This window comes from Diabrotica virgifera, chromosome 1 (assembly GCF_917563875.1).
Source record: "Diabrotica virgifera virgifera chromosome 1, PGI_DIABVI_V3a".
Taxonomy (NCBI): Eukaryota; Metazoa; Arthropoda; class Insecta; order Coleoptera; family Chrysomelidae; genus Diabrotica; species Diabrotica virgifera.
In genome coordinates, this window is record NC_065443.1 from 157,389,638 (window position 1) to 157,405,456 (window position 15,819).

Here is a 15,819-nt window from a genome sequence, read left to right on the forward strand (position 1 = left end):
GTGTTAAGAATGTACTTTTAAGTATGTGCTAAGAATATTCGATAAAGGTATATTCTAAGAATAAACTTTTACGAATATTCCCAGATACTACGTACACGAATATACTCAGTATATTCGGTACGAGAATATACTTTAAAGTATATGCAAAGAACATGCAATTTAGAATGTTTTTTAAGGTACATGCTATGCTTGTACTACGCATATACTAAAAAGAATATACTCCGACGAATGTCGGTAGTATATGCTTAGAACATGATGCGAACATCATTGTTATGTGGAATATAGTTCGAAGCAAAAAACGCAATGAAAAATACACTGAGGAATATGGTAAAGATCCATTTAGCGAAATTACGTCAGAGATAGGGAACAGATTGTAGCTGTAGCAGATACTGAGCGCCTCAAGACAAAAACGGTGGAGCGAGATATGAAGTAAAATCGATATGACGCACAGCAGTAAACAAGCTTGGAATATAATTAAAAAACTTTAACGGTGATCTCACAGAGGTGAAACAACCACGTGTAATAACGCCAAATCAGATAGCACACCAATTGCTTCTGAATGGCAAAGCAAACCATCATTTTGAACCGCACCCAGGAAAAATTTGATGCAAAACTAATATGAAAACAAGCAGGCTTCAGGCCTGCCAGGAAAGATGAGAATTTTCAAGAGAATTGATTAGGCATTAATATTGCAATAGAAACAAATAAAATAGGTATATTTTATTTCATATTAGTATACAAAGTTTATTTCTTTTTTAACTTTTTTGACTGCTTCTTAGTAAAAATTGTACTTTTAACAAAAGTAAAACATTTTTTTAATACATAAACAACAATCACAGATACAATTAATATAAACAAATAAATATCCAAACAAGACGTAACATAAAAGGGTAGGTACTTGGAAGCTGGATCAAAAGCGTGAGTTCCATTATGCCTAGCTACGTATTCGACCCAAAATACAGCCCTTTCAAGAGGTTTTTGTGGCTGATCGTTTATCACATTTGATATTTTCTTTGCATTTTCAGCGTAGCTAAAAATATTAAAAGCATTAGTACATATTTTGACATGACTAAAAGAATCCCTGTTGAGCTGCCCTCTTCACTTGCAGAAATTAAAAAACAAATAGCTCTTATTTATGATTATTATGATTTACTTAAAATGAATAAAATTAATTATTTGGCGACTTTGCGGGTAAAAACTTATAGTTGAGTTAATTATGAAAAACACATTTAGCATACATTTTTTTTCACGAAAAATAAAATCTTTGATCTTTAATAACTCAAAAAGTATTGAGTTATCTTAATAACATTATATAACAAATTTTGCTTAGAATTTGTCTCTCTATCGATTTGTATTTAAAAAAAGAAGGATATTTAAAAAAAATTCACCCACGGGAAGGGGTGTAATCCACCCCCAGGATAACAGCTCAAGTTGGTACTACGCTCTGATACCCTCTGCTACGCTCTGCTACCCTTTGCTATACTCTGCTAACCACTGATACGCTCTGCTACCCTCTGCTACCCTCAGGTGCGCTCTGCTACCCTCTGCTACACACTGCTACGCTCTGCTACCCTCTGGTGATCTCCATGTGTATTATCTACGTTTAGGAAGTTTGAAAATGGTATTAGCTCTTATGAGTTCCTCATTGATATAGAAATCAACCAGCGTATTGCAACGTTTCGCCACGTATTCGCCAAGCGAAGCCGAATAAGATCCCAACGCGATTGACCAACGACCTCAAAATAATTGTGACCAATTGGATAGCAGAGGCGTAGAACAGAAGAAGATGGAAATATCTGGAGAACAAATCAGGACTGATTAATGATGATGATCGCCACGTTCATTCCTCTCCCCGAGTCCATATCGCACCACACAATTCTCCACTTCTCCTTGACCAGCTTAAGTGTTTAATTTGCCCATTATAATATAATATATCATATCATTTTAGTCGAAGTATTTACTCCGACGAATATCATGGAAAAGTCTGTTGGATAGGGAGAGAAGCGAAAACATAAGAAGATCATGCAATGTAGAAGACATAAATGGATGGGTGACAAAACGGAAACAGGAGTGGAACGAACACATTAGTAGAATGGATAGTACGAATAGCACGAGGTAAGTCACCAAATGGACGAAGAAGTATTGGCAGACCAAGAAAAAGATGGTGCGATAACATAAACAATTTAGGAGGCTAATATTGAAGAAGAAACAGGCTTTAAAGCCTACATACAAGAAAGAAGAAGAAGAAGATGTCTTTTAGTTAGCTTTATCACACTGTCAAGTTACAAATAGTTTTTTGAGAATTCTTATCAACTGTAATGCAACTCCCTGTCCGTTGTTGGAGTAGTTCTTACCATAACTGTTATATTTCTGGAGTCACATTTTTTTTATTTAAGCCATTGTATATCGGTAAACTCCAGTATGTTAATCTTCATTCTTCACATTTCTGACAGAAAGTTATTCTAATTTGTTTGAGAGGGATTTACGTTGATAGCGATCTGAGAGGCCCTATCTAAATCTGATTGGTCATGCCAGATCGTAGATTCCGAACTTCATGATCATTAGGTAAATTATTATCGATTAGTGGGTCCATGATAATTTTTACTAAGGACATCCATGCGGACCTTTAATGTGGTAGTCATTCCGTAGCTCAATGCCGTTGACTAATTTAGCTCCACCGCCTTCGGAATTAATTTCTCAGATCCAAGGCAATGAAGTGCCTCATCACGTGTCGGTTCTTCCACCTGTACCTGTCCAACAAGTGGTGCATTACTTATACCGGTAATCTTTCTATCAGGACTGATCAAGGATCGTTTCGCTTACTCTCGATCTTGGTACCGATGTTGCTGCTGCCCCACACCAGAGTAGGACATGGGAAGGAAAACTTTGGTACTTAATTAGATGGGAGAATCGACCTAAGATATAATTTCTCGAGGATTGGAAGAATAAACTCCTCTAATATATCACAGATAATGACCTGCACTACCCAAAAAAGAGCATATTTCTAGCAGAATTTCCAAATTCAGACCCTGTAACAAAAAAAGCAGCCGTTCCTGGAAGAGGCGAGAGCCTAAACAAGGTCGTCATAACGTGTCCACTTGACATTGGACACGTGCCGCAATTTTTCAGACTTATGAAAAATTAATAGGTAGGTGTACTATTTGTTTAGAATGTTATACGGAATTGCGCAGAAAAAAGTTTCTGGCACATGAATGCCACTTTCTGGGAAACTAATGTCATATTTCAATTATTATTGTGAGAAAACATTCAGTATGTTAGCATAAAAATATGCAGAAAAAGCGCTTTTTGAGTAGGGGTTGTTGAACAAAATTGTAACTACGTAATAAAAATACACCGGACAGTTGTACAACGAAATTTCTAAACAGTTCAAGGTACGTATCCATTATCCATTACGTTGGTGATCCGTGCTAGAGTTGCACAAGTTTGACTTGAATGTTTGAACTTGACTTGAGTTTGACTTAATTTCAAGTCAAACTCAAGTCAATCCTTCTGGAGTTAATTCAAGTCAAGTCAAACTGGTCAATGGTTACAGGTTTGAAAATTCAAACTGTTTGTCAAACTAGTTTGAAAGGGTTTGAAAATTAATTTATTTAGTAGATATTATACTTTTCTTCGAGATAAAATGTTTAGTAATTTTTCAGGAACGCAACTCATAAATATTGGCAATATCATTTTAAAATCTTTTACTTTAAAATGTATCTATAATATATGTCTGAATTGCCGATATAAATGAGTCAGATTAAATAAATTATTAGAAGAATTTTTACTAAGCAACAACATTTTTGTTTAGTTTAGTAATATTTTGTATTTTGACAACGACACCCGATTTGGGCGTCTAAAGTGTTTGAAATGTGGTGCCTACGTCGAATGCATAGAATATCATGGATGGACAGAGTCAGAAAGGAGGAAGTACTAAGAAGAGCGGGTTTACAGGATAGGGAACTTTTTAATTAGGTATGTTAAAAGCAAGAAGATTAAATACTTGGGGCACATATTACGAGGAGAACGATACACTTTTCAGTAACTGATACTCGACGGAAAGATAGAGGGTAAGAGAGAACTGGGACGTTAAAAGATGTCATGGCTGCGTAATCGCCAATGGACAGGAATCCACAGCTATGAAATGCTTCGCAATGCTGTTAAAACCAGAATTATGTAATCCTGACTATCTAACGTTTCACCTGACAAGAAAATGTACGGTGGACGCCTATGCAGAAATGCACAGCATCTTAAGAAGAAGAAGAAATATGAATTTATAATTGCCAGACATTTTAGCACGTTTTATTTATCACAAACTATTAGTTGATAATGACAGATTTAAATTAAATAATAATAAATAAAATTTATCGTCAAAATTTCCAACAAAATAAAAAATACCTGAATAAATTATTTTTGTTTTAAATTAAATAATTATTATAAAATAGAGACAGGACAAAATGAAATTGAAGTCGTATCAAAATTTATACTTATATTTAAGAAAATGACATATTTGATTATTTTCTCATTTTTTCCCTTGCAGAACGCAGAACCACGCAGAACCATTGCATTTTCTAAGCTATCATTGTATTAAAATTTCACTGACAAGAAACACGACAATAAACTCGGTGACTGGCCGATCGCCCATCTTATGCATTCCCGCATTTCTCGAAACTTGGGTAAAAATAAGTACCTGCCAATACTAAAAGGTTCTTTGATATTTTACATTATTTGTTGCTTTATTGTTGTAACTCTAATAAAAAAATCCTACTATTCTTGAATCTGTTGTTCTGAAGCTATTTCCTTGTGGCATTTTTATGATTAATTATTTATATGGGAAATAAGCCACAATTAAAATGAAAAAAATAATTTTATTAACGTTTCGACGCCCAAATCGGGTGCCGTTGTCAAAATACAAAATATTACTAAAATAAACTAAAGTGTTGTTGCTAAGTAAAAAAAAAATTCTTCTAATAATTTATTTAATCTCACTCATTTATATTGGCAATTCAGACATATATTATACATTTTAAAGTAGAAGACTTTAAAATGATATTGCCAATATTTATGAGTTGCGTTCCTGGGACGACTTACTGAAAGATAGTTCATTCGATTACATGAAATTAACCCCAACTCAAGAATATCCGTCATAAAAAATTATAGCATGTGATATGTCTTTAAAAAGACAAGCAAATGCAACGACAGTAAAATTCTCGCGTTAGAGACTTCATAGTAAATCACAAGGGAAAACCAGGAAAAAACCCTGTGATACTATCCCGACATCGTAAGTATTTGGTCTTACATTAATTTACTCTCAAAAAATAATACCAAATTCTGACTTGTAACATGTTTAAATTATAAATATTATTAATAATACTAGATATATAAGTAATACTAAAATATAAAATATGTACTAGCTCGATATTATTGACTTACTAATCTTGGTATTTTCTTTCTATTGACTTCCTCTTTCAGTATGGGTAACCACATCCTACTGCATTCTACCGAGGAATTTGCGACACAATTGGTTTCATTTAGCATAATTAGAGCCGCTTCTTTGATTTTTCTCTTTTTACTATCTGATTCTTTCAGGACTATACTTGAATCTCTCCACTGAACTCTATGTTCATTATCCCATGCGTGTTGACATATTTGAGATCTCTCAAATTCTCTATTTTTAATATAAGATTGATGTTCACTTATTCTAACGTCTAATGGTCTTGATGTCTCACCTAAATAAAATTGTTCGCATTCACAAGGTATTTTATAAATGCAATTTTTTGTTCTTTCTTGATCATTGTTAGGTTTAGTTTTAGATAGAATAGATCTCAATGTGTTTGTTGTTTTGAATGTTGTTGAAATGTTGAATTTATTTCCTATTGTTTTAAGTTTCTCGGATAGTCCTTTTATATATGGTATTGATATTTTCCTCGTATTATTTCTGGTGAATGTTGTAGGATCCCGTTCTAAGTTGTTCTGTTCCATTCGATCCAATCTTGACAATTCCTTATTTATAAACGATAAAGGATAATCATTTTTTAATAAAACAGATGTTAACAATTGTTTTTCTGCTAAAAAGGAATTTTCGTTAGAACAAGTAATTTTGGCTCTATCATATAAGGATTTAATGATTCCCTTTTTAACGTTGATGTTGTGATTTGACTTGTAATTGAGATATCTGTTGGTGTGTGTTGGTTTTCTATACACTTGAGTCTCAATTAATTTCTCTATCAACAGATATCTCAATTACAAGTCAAATCACAACATCAACGTTAAAAAGGGAATCATTAAATCCTTATATGATAGAGCCAAAATTACTTGTTCTAACGAAAATTCCTTTTTAGCAGAAAAACAATTGTTAACATCTGTTTTATTAAAAAATGATTATCCTTTATCGTTTATAAATAAGGAATTGTCAAGATTGGATCGAATGGAACAGAACAACTTAGAACGGGATCCTACAACATTCACCAGAAATAATACGAGGAAAATATCAATACCATATATAAAAGGACTATCCGAGAAACTTAAAACAATAGGAAATAAATTCAACATTTCAACAACATTCAAAACAACAAACACATTGAGATCTATTCTATCTAAAACTAAACCTAACAATGATCAAGAAAGAACAAAAAATTGCATTTATAAAATACCTTGTGAATGCGAACAATTTTATTTAGGTGAGACATCAAGACCATTAGACGTTAGAATAAGTGAACATCAATCTTATATTAAAAATAGAGAATTTGAGAGATCTCAAATATGTCAACACGCATGGGATAATGAACATAGAGTTCAGTGGAGAGATTCAAGTATAGTCCTGAAAGAATCAGATAGTAAAAAGAGAAAAATCAAAGAAGCGGCTCTAATTATGCTAAATGAAACCAATTGTGTCGCAAATTCCTCGGTAGAATGCAGTAGGATGTGGTTACCCATACTGAAAGAGGAAGTCAATAGAAAGAAAATACCAAGATTAGTAAGTCAATAATATCGAGCTAGTACATATTTTATATTTTAGTATTACTTATATATCTAGTATTATTAATAATATTTATAATTTAAACATGTTACAAGTCAGAATTTGGTATTATTTTTTGAGAGTAAATTAATGTAAGACCAAATACTTACGATGTCGGGATAGTATCACAGGGTTTTTTCCTGGTTTTCCCTTGTGATTTACTATGAAGTCTCTAACGCGAGAATTTTACTGTCGTTGCATTTGCTTGTCTTTTTAAAGACATATCACATGCTATAATTTTTTATGACGGATATTCTTGAGTTGGGGTTAATTTCATGTAATCGAATGAACTATCTTTCAGTAAGTCGTCCCAGGAACGCAACTCATAAATATTGGCAATATCATTTTAAAGTCTTCTACTTTAAAATGTATAATATATGTCTGAATTGCCAATATAAATGAGTGAGATTAAATAAATTATTAGAAGAATTTTTTTACTTAGCAACAACACTTTAGTTTATTTTAGTAATATTTTGTATTTTGACAACGGCACCCGATTTGGGCGTCGAAACGTTAATAAAATTCTTTTTTTCATTTTAATTGTGGCTTATTTCCCATATAAATAATTATTCTTGAATCTATTATGAAAACGAATTGGCAGAATCATGGTCCAGAAATACACTTTTGTAGTTTTATATTTGTTAGATTACTAATAAAACTATTACTATTACCATTAAGAGTATAAAATACCTGGTATTGATAGTTATAGGAATCGTTACAAATAGTCAAAAATAACGAAAATTTACATCACCGCTATATACATATTTTTACGCTTTTAAATCCATCTGGCTGGTGACTAAACCCGAATTAATGTCTGGTAGTGCACTTATTTTTTACATGTACAAATAATATAATATTAAAATTACAGACCTACTAAAATAATTAATTGTTTAATTAAATTTTACCATTAAATATATTTTTCATAATTCATTTGTTACTTTCTTAAGTTGAAATTTTGAACAAGTACTTAAGACTTGCATGGGAGTCACCTGTTGCAAGAAAGCGGAGGGTTAGCAGCATTCTATCTTAGGAAGCTCTCAGACCAAATGCAACACATACAATAAAATTCATACGTAAAATGTTGCACAGTTCATAATAGCGTACATCTGTTTATACTCAACAGAGATAACGTCCCATAACACATTTTATCATTATGTAGAATACAGGAGCGTGCCAATTTTGGAACTTCCGAATATCAATCGGTATTTGAAATGTCTTCAAGCGAAAAAGATGTTATTGTAGCTTGGCAATTGTTAAGAAGATGTCAGAGAAAAGAAAGAAAAATGCGTCGATGACGCACCCACTGAATGCATTTAACATTATTCATAGTCCAGCAATTGTTTTACATGAACACACATGAACATTTTTGCTAGGAGTGTTTTTTTTATAAAATTACTTACTTTTTGAGTTATTTGCAAGAAACCGTATAAAAATGTGTTTTTTTTTAATGAACATATTTACTCTCAAAAACTCGACACGTTTTAACTTAGTGAAAAAATGCTATAGAACAAAAATTGCTTAAAATTACGTAGTTTATCCATTTCCGGCCTTATTTTGAACGTATAATTTTCACCCTCGGGAAGGGATGAAACTTGCCCCACATGCTACCTACTTACATATGTCTATGAGAGATTTTCATGTTATTTTAAAGGGTTCTTTACAAATTTATAGGTTTTGCAATATTTTACCGTCAGCATTAACTTTAAAAATATCACAAATTTTTATTTATATAAAAATTGTTTTTTTATATATTATTAAAGAAAGAAATATGAAAATAAACATGGAGAAAACAAAGATAATGGTCATGGGAAATGAGGATAAACAAGTAAATATAGAGATAAATAACCAGAAATTATAACAAGTAACAACATATAAATACCTGGGTGTGAAAATATAAAATGGAGGAAGATCAGAAGAAGAAGTCAACGAAAGGATAACCATGCCGTTCAGAATCTACTACAGCTTAAACAGAGCATTCATTGGAAAAAAGGAGTAAGCAGCAGGATGAGGCAAGGATGAGGCAAGATGAGGACAATGATAGAGGTATATAAAACGATCTTCAGGCCAATCCTTACCTATGGTAATGACAGCTGGGTGCTAACACAATCATCGAAAAGTAGAATAAACTCAATGGCCATGAAGTACCCAAGAAAAGTAAAAGGAATTACAAGACGCGATAGAATAAGAAACAGCATTGTAGAACAGAGAGAACACAACTTGGACTGAAGCGAAGCGAAGGGCTAAGAATAAACAAGAGTGGAGACGATTTGTATATGATATAGATACATGAAATTTATTTTTTAAACACCTTGCACCGTTAAGTAGAAAGATTTAGATTATGTTATTATGAACATATAAAATTATTTACTACTTGGAATAAAGAAAAATGGGATCTGTGTAACAATTTAATAAATTTAAATTATACTAGAAAATAACATGTTTTTTTTCTCTGATTCTGGCCTTGATTTAGAACTAGAACCTTTAGCCACGTAATTGGATAACTTATCACTAACTCAGATGTAATGTGTAGTGTGTGTGTTGAGTAAGTGTCTTGTTACTTTGCAAAGTCGACGTCATTGTCTTTGCAAAGAGACGCTAATTGTATCCGAACGTCTGTGGTCCAACATAGTTAGAATCTCTAAAAAAATGATTTGTCAAAAAACTGTAAATAGGTATTAATCTGTAAACATTAGATAGATAAGTCAACAAGCACGTTTATCCTTTTAAGACTTTTTTACGTTTATTTTGTAAGTAAACAAATCATTGTAAAAAATTGAATTAAATAAACGTATTATTATCTCAAAACTTAAATAAATTTATCCTATTATCCCTAATAATTATATTCTACGCCCTAATTCCAAACACACACATTTGCACATCTGGGCACTCTTTACTGCCCTTTTCTTGAGAATCCGATCGCCGTTGCATCGGAATTCTAGGAATTTTAGTTTAAGTGCGTTCAAGGGATGCCTGTTAACCGTTGAAACATATTAGACCAGACTATGTCATCGTCCCCGTGAGGTAAATTATTCCGATTCGTATTTTTGTACAAACCTACTCAAAAACAGGTCCTTATAACAAATCCACAGGGTGGCGGGAAGTGGCGCGGTCGGAAAATTGTTTAAATAATTTTTTAAAACAAATTCAAAAAATCAATTTTTTCACTTCGTAGGTATAATTTTTTTAGACTCTTTGGGTCATTATAAGCAAAAAAAGTCGGTTGTATTTTTCTCTAAAATTGATTGTTGTCGAGTTATACGCGATTTAAAAGTTAAAAAACGAGAGAAAATGGTCATTTTTAAGGCTTAATAACTCGGTTAATAGTACATTGTGTACCTAGTAGGAAAAGCTTAACATTCCCGGACGATGTAAAGATTGCTGTCGAGGCGCAAGCCGAGACAAGGGAATACAGAGTCCGGGAATGTTGCTTTTCCTGCAAGGTATACATACTATTTTTTCGAAAATCTAACATTTAAATTATATTAAAATAAATATGTTAAAATTTTCAAATAGACATATTCTGACTCAAATATTCTTGATGCCACCAAGTACATGTTTTGTAACTATAGAAACAAAAATATTGAATTGTCAAATTTGACGTATTTGCGTATTTTTGACAGTACTTATAATACATTTGTTCTGAATCTGCTGTAAGGAAAAAATATTTTTCTATGGATGTTATACAATGTGCAACTTCTCTCACTACTTACATACATTCAAAACGAACAATTTCTTATGCAGTGAGAAAAGTCGGCCATTGCAGTGGGAAATATTTTTTCTCACGGGTTCTCGTACGGTTTTCCATATCGTCGTCTTAATACTATAACTTGATAACACGAAATTAGTAGTTTTGAGATAAACGAGTTTAAAGATTTTAAAGATATTTGTGCTGCTACCATGATGTTGGTAAAATACGGAATTCACTCTGCGGCTCTCAAATACTGTTCCTTAACTTTTTGGCAACTGATCTATTTGGGAATACGGTGCAAATTTGTTTTCCAATATGGAAAAAACCATGAAAAATTAAAGTTATCAACTTTTAGCATTACCATAATGTTAACATTTGGTAATGTCGCATGTTGTGTCAAGTTGCATATAAGTGAACTTTTTAACACAACTAATATTTTATACATTATTTTGTTGAAAATTAGCCCCCTGCCATGGGGTTACCAGATCTGCTAACAATTCTCGAATTCTTGCATTAAAATGAACCGAATAAACAGATAGCAATTATGTGGTAAGCTCAATGGTTTCAGAAAAACATGTGCTACAACTAGATAACTCGAGTTATCTAGTTATAGCATTCAGTGTATGTCGTATTCACGATTATTTCGATTAAATAATAGCTTGATAACTTATCTTTGTCAACTTTTAGCACTGAATGTTAGGGGCATTTGAGTTTTATCAACTTTCGTCAATCATAAATAAATACTTAACCCGTTTGGAGCGAGCTATTAAGTTTTTACACAATATGGAGGCAAATAAAATACATCTTGTGAACTAGTTATCTCAAAAACATCAATTTTGGAGTTATTAAGTTATAGTACTAAGGCGACGATATATGATCGCCGTTTCCATGGTAACATGCGCAATACAAGCACAAGTTAATATTGTCAAATAAAATGTGTTGGAGCAAAACTTACCAGGAATTACCTTTCAAAACTGTTCGAAAATAACTGTTAATTAGAATTTTAAATAAATAAGGTAAATATATAAATTTTAAGAATATTAAATAACTACATGTGTATGTATTTTATTTCAATTTATGTATATAATATACGTAAAAGCACCTAAATTATTCAATTTTGAAGTTTAAACTCATGACGTCATGACACAACCGCATCCATAGAAAAAGTACAGTATACAACACATGAGAAAATGACATATTTCTCCCTGTTGTACAATATACTATTCCTTATGTATAGTAAGGAATAGCTATTTGTATAACAAGGGAGGAAAGTGCTACTTTTCCTCCCGAGAATGAAGTTTACTGCCCGACGCGTAGCGGAGGGCAGTAATCATTCAAGGGGGGAAAAGGCACTTTACTCCCATGTTATACATATGGTTTTTCCACCTTCCTCAAATAACAAGTCATTTTTTCATTTTTACTTAATTTATTTATGTATCTAACCAACAAAATTTATTAAAACTAAAACTAACAAGTAGGTACAATATAACTGTCAACTGTCAAATATAAGTCAAATTATTAATGTAAACATTGTTAAATCAAAATAACAATTTACTGTTTTTTACTATTCTGCAAACTACTGGGTGTTTTATAAATAAACGTTAAAATGTATAGATACTTAAGTAATAAAAAAAGATATTGCACAGGGCGTTCAATAAGTTATATTTCATGAATGAAATACTATGACGCCACTTTTACTTTTCCTCCCTATTGAGGAAAAATATTTTCCTCCCTAGGGAGGAAAAGTACAACTTTGCTCCCTACAATCAGGTCCGGAAAAGTATACTTTCGGTAGAGGTGGGTGGAAAATAACATTTTCGTACAGTTATTTTTCATTTCCAGGCAATGGCTAAGTATAAGGAAATATCGAACGTTTCTTTCAAAAATATCTAAATTCCTGACCGATTTTCGGAAAAAATTATTATTATGAAAGTTAGAAAGTGAAAAAATAAAAGTTTAAAGTCCCCTTACATGATCCTGAAAAAATTTGTGTCATTAATTTATTACTAAGTTGTTATTTTTAATTATTAACAATGAGCGCTGAAAGCGTATTTAGGCGGCTGTCAATGTGAGTGCGAAAAATATGCACCATTCCGGCAGTCCAATGGTGCATCTTACTCGTACCCACATTGATGGCCGCCTCAATACGCTGTTAGCGCTCATTGTTAATAATTAAAAATAACAGCTTTTTAATACATTAATGTCACAAATTTCTTCAGGATCATGTAAGGGGGCTTTAAACTTTGATTTAGTCACTTTCTGACTTTCATAATAATAATTTTTAACAGAGTTAAAGCCTTGAAAATAACTATTTTCGTGTTTTTCAAATTTTAAATCGCGTATAACTCGACAACAATTAATTCTAGAGAAAAATCATAAGAGATTTTTTGCTCATAATGTCCCAAAGAATCTAAAAAAATTGGTACGAAGTAAAAAAATTGATTTTTTAAATTTGTTTAAAAAAATTGTTTAAACAATTATCCGACCGCGGCACCTCCCGGCACCGTGTATTTGTTATAAGGACCTTTTTTTTAAGTAAAAACGTTTGTGCAAAAAAAGACGGATCAAAATAATTTACCTAACGGGGGCGACGATACAGTCTGGACTATATGGGATGTTGCGTGTTACATATATCGATCGGATATCGCTTTTGGTATGAGAGCTTCCTTAGGGTTATCACCATGATATAAATAAACTAGTGTGACGTCAAAACGTCAAAATTTTTCCAAACACGTTGTGTCTAGGGTATACGCTACCGTGTACGCAAATAAAAAAGTTAGGTAGAATTAAACGTCATAACAAATATTTTTCTATCAAACAAACACTAAACATATCAAAATAGCGTGTATCAAAATATACAGTCACTGCCCACGCTAAATAGTCACTAGCTTGATGAAGTTTAACTTTTCTATTTGCGTATATTTTAGCGTGTACCTAGACACAACGTGTTTGGAAAACTTTTTTTGACGTTTTGACGTCACGACTATCACGGTCTATTGCTGTTTTGAAATTTGTATCATTTTTAGAAATGCTAGGTCCAATCAAATTTAACAAAATCTCAAAATCTTCCATAGACATTCTACAGGTAACTTGGAATAAATTGTCAGTCATTAAATCACTTAACAAGGCATTCCCTTTTGTAACAAACTCGAACACTACACTCTCTTCTTCCTTTTTTTCGGCAAGTCCTGCAATAACTATAAAACTAGCAGCGCTAACGATTATATCTTCATCTGTATCCGACATTGGTTCGCTTAAATGTAAATGGTCCTACCACAGCATAGTAAATATAAGTATATATTAGATTCAGTGGCGGCTCGTCAGAGGAGGCAAGGGAGGCTTAGCCTCCCCATAAATTTTTTACACACGCTACACTGTTTTGTTTATCTTGAATCGTGAAAAACAACAAGCACTCTCACCAGTGGCGTAGCTAGGGTGAGGCGGAGGGGGCGGTCCGCGATCCGATCACAAAAGAATCAATCGTTAATTTGTAACTTTACTCACTTTATCATCAAAATAGAATTCGATATTATTTTGTGAATACACGAAACTGAGTTGTTTGTCGGAAAAATCACGACTTACAGGTATGGACAAAAATTGGCGCCGTCGATTTGCGAATCAACTGGTGACATCCACTCGCTTAAATTGGAAAATACTCAAAAATCGGTGCCGTTTCCTTACCGTCTTTCGGGGGCGACGCGACGTTACTTGTTCTATCTCTTGAACAACTAGTCATGATCTTTATCGATAACCGATATGATCAAGACATCAAGACATAATACGATCGTATTTATGCAGTTATATATGTGACTACGTAACTGCAATAATTGTTGATTGCTTTGTTGCGTCGCGAGGTATTATTATTCTGATTTTTTTGCAACGAAAAAATGTGAGGACTATGACATTTCCACAGAAAGACGAATTCGACGTCAAAAACGAATGGATGGTGAGTTACCGATACAAGACTCAGACTTCGAGCCAAACTTCAAAAGAATATGTTAAAAAATGTTTTGACCAAACTCCATTCGTGATGTGGCTTCATTATTCAAGGTTTCGCAGACACACACTTTGCTTTCCGCGAACAGTGAACCGCTGAAATTAGCTGTTTCAACAGTCTGTGACCTTTACCATGAAGAGGTATCAGAAGCAGACCTCCTGCTAGAAATACCAAGGCTCAGAAGACATTTACAAGTGGCCAATATTACAGCCTCTAAATGGTTTGCTGTAGACTTTTCATTGTAGAAGTTCATTGTGGAATGGGATTTCATGGAAACCCTCCCAAACTTAATGGTGGTATTAAAATTGTTTATGACCATTTATGTATCGGTTGCTTCATATCAGAGAAGTTTAATAAGCTAAAATTAATCAAGAATTAGACGTGTATATTCAAAATTTTGCGGCAATCTGTTTTAAATGCATTCATTTTTTTCGTATCCTGAGAAAACTAAGAAGTATTTTTGAAAAATGTACATGCAGAATGAAAGATTGCATGATTACCGAGGGCCGAAAGTCCCTTAGAATAACCAAAAAGCTTCTTTTGAATGAGATATTTAAAATTAAAAATCACACTAAGTTTTCTCTCTTTTTTCACCCCTATAATTTATTAAAATAAACATAGAAGTTTTCACGCACTTTCGGCCCGCAGTAATAATGCAATCTCTCATTCAGCGTTTAAAATTTTCAACACATTGGCGCGAAATTTTGCACCTACGCCTTTAGCTATAATTCTTTCATTATTCAAAACATACGCTAATTGGATTTTCGTTGATTTTAACAATCTTTATTTTTAGGATTTGGGGTGACACCATCGATTACCGCCCCGGGTGTCACCTATGCTAGCTACGCCACTGACTCTCACTATTATATAACGTGTAAATTCCATATTATCACTAAATATCCATGCGCACGGAGCATTAGCGTTAGAACGCATGATTGCGTCTTAGTTTTTTTTATTATTATTGTAGGCAGGACCCTGGGTTATCCCGAGATGCATGAACGGAGCCGAGAAGCCGGCCAGCCTCCGTTGCTAATGCTCCGCGCAGCGCAGCACGCGTTTAAGGAGACCCGGTCTCCTAACAGTGGTATCTACGGTGCCATCACATGCTGCCCGGAG

General features: G+C 33.1%; 1 protein-coding gene across 1 annotated transcript in view; it reads right to left on the reverse strand.

Moving 5' to 3' along the window:
* Positions 1-705: 705 nt before the first annotated feature.
* The window catches only part of LOC126878794 (UDP-glycosyltransferase UGT5-like), a 94,054-nt gene continuing 78,940 nt past the window's right edge, over positions 706-15,819 (reverse strand). Inside the window, exon 6 of the mRNA XM_050641690.1 lies at positions 706-1,030. Within this exon, the coding sequence (XP_050497647.1) occupies positions 745-1,030 (286 nt within the window). The 3' untranslated portion in view covers positions 706-744. The remainder of the gene's footprint in view (positions 1,031-15,819) is intronic.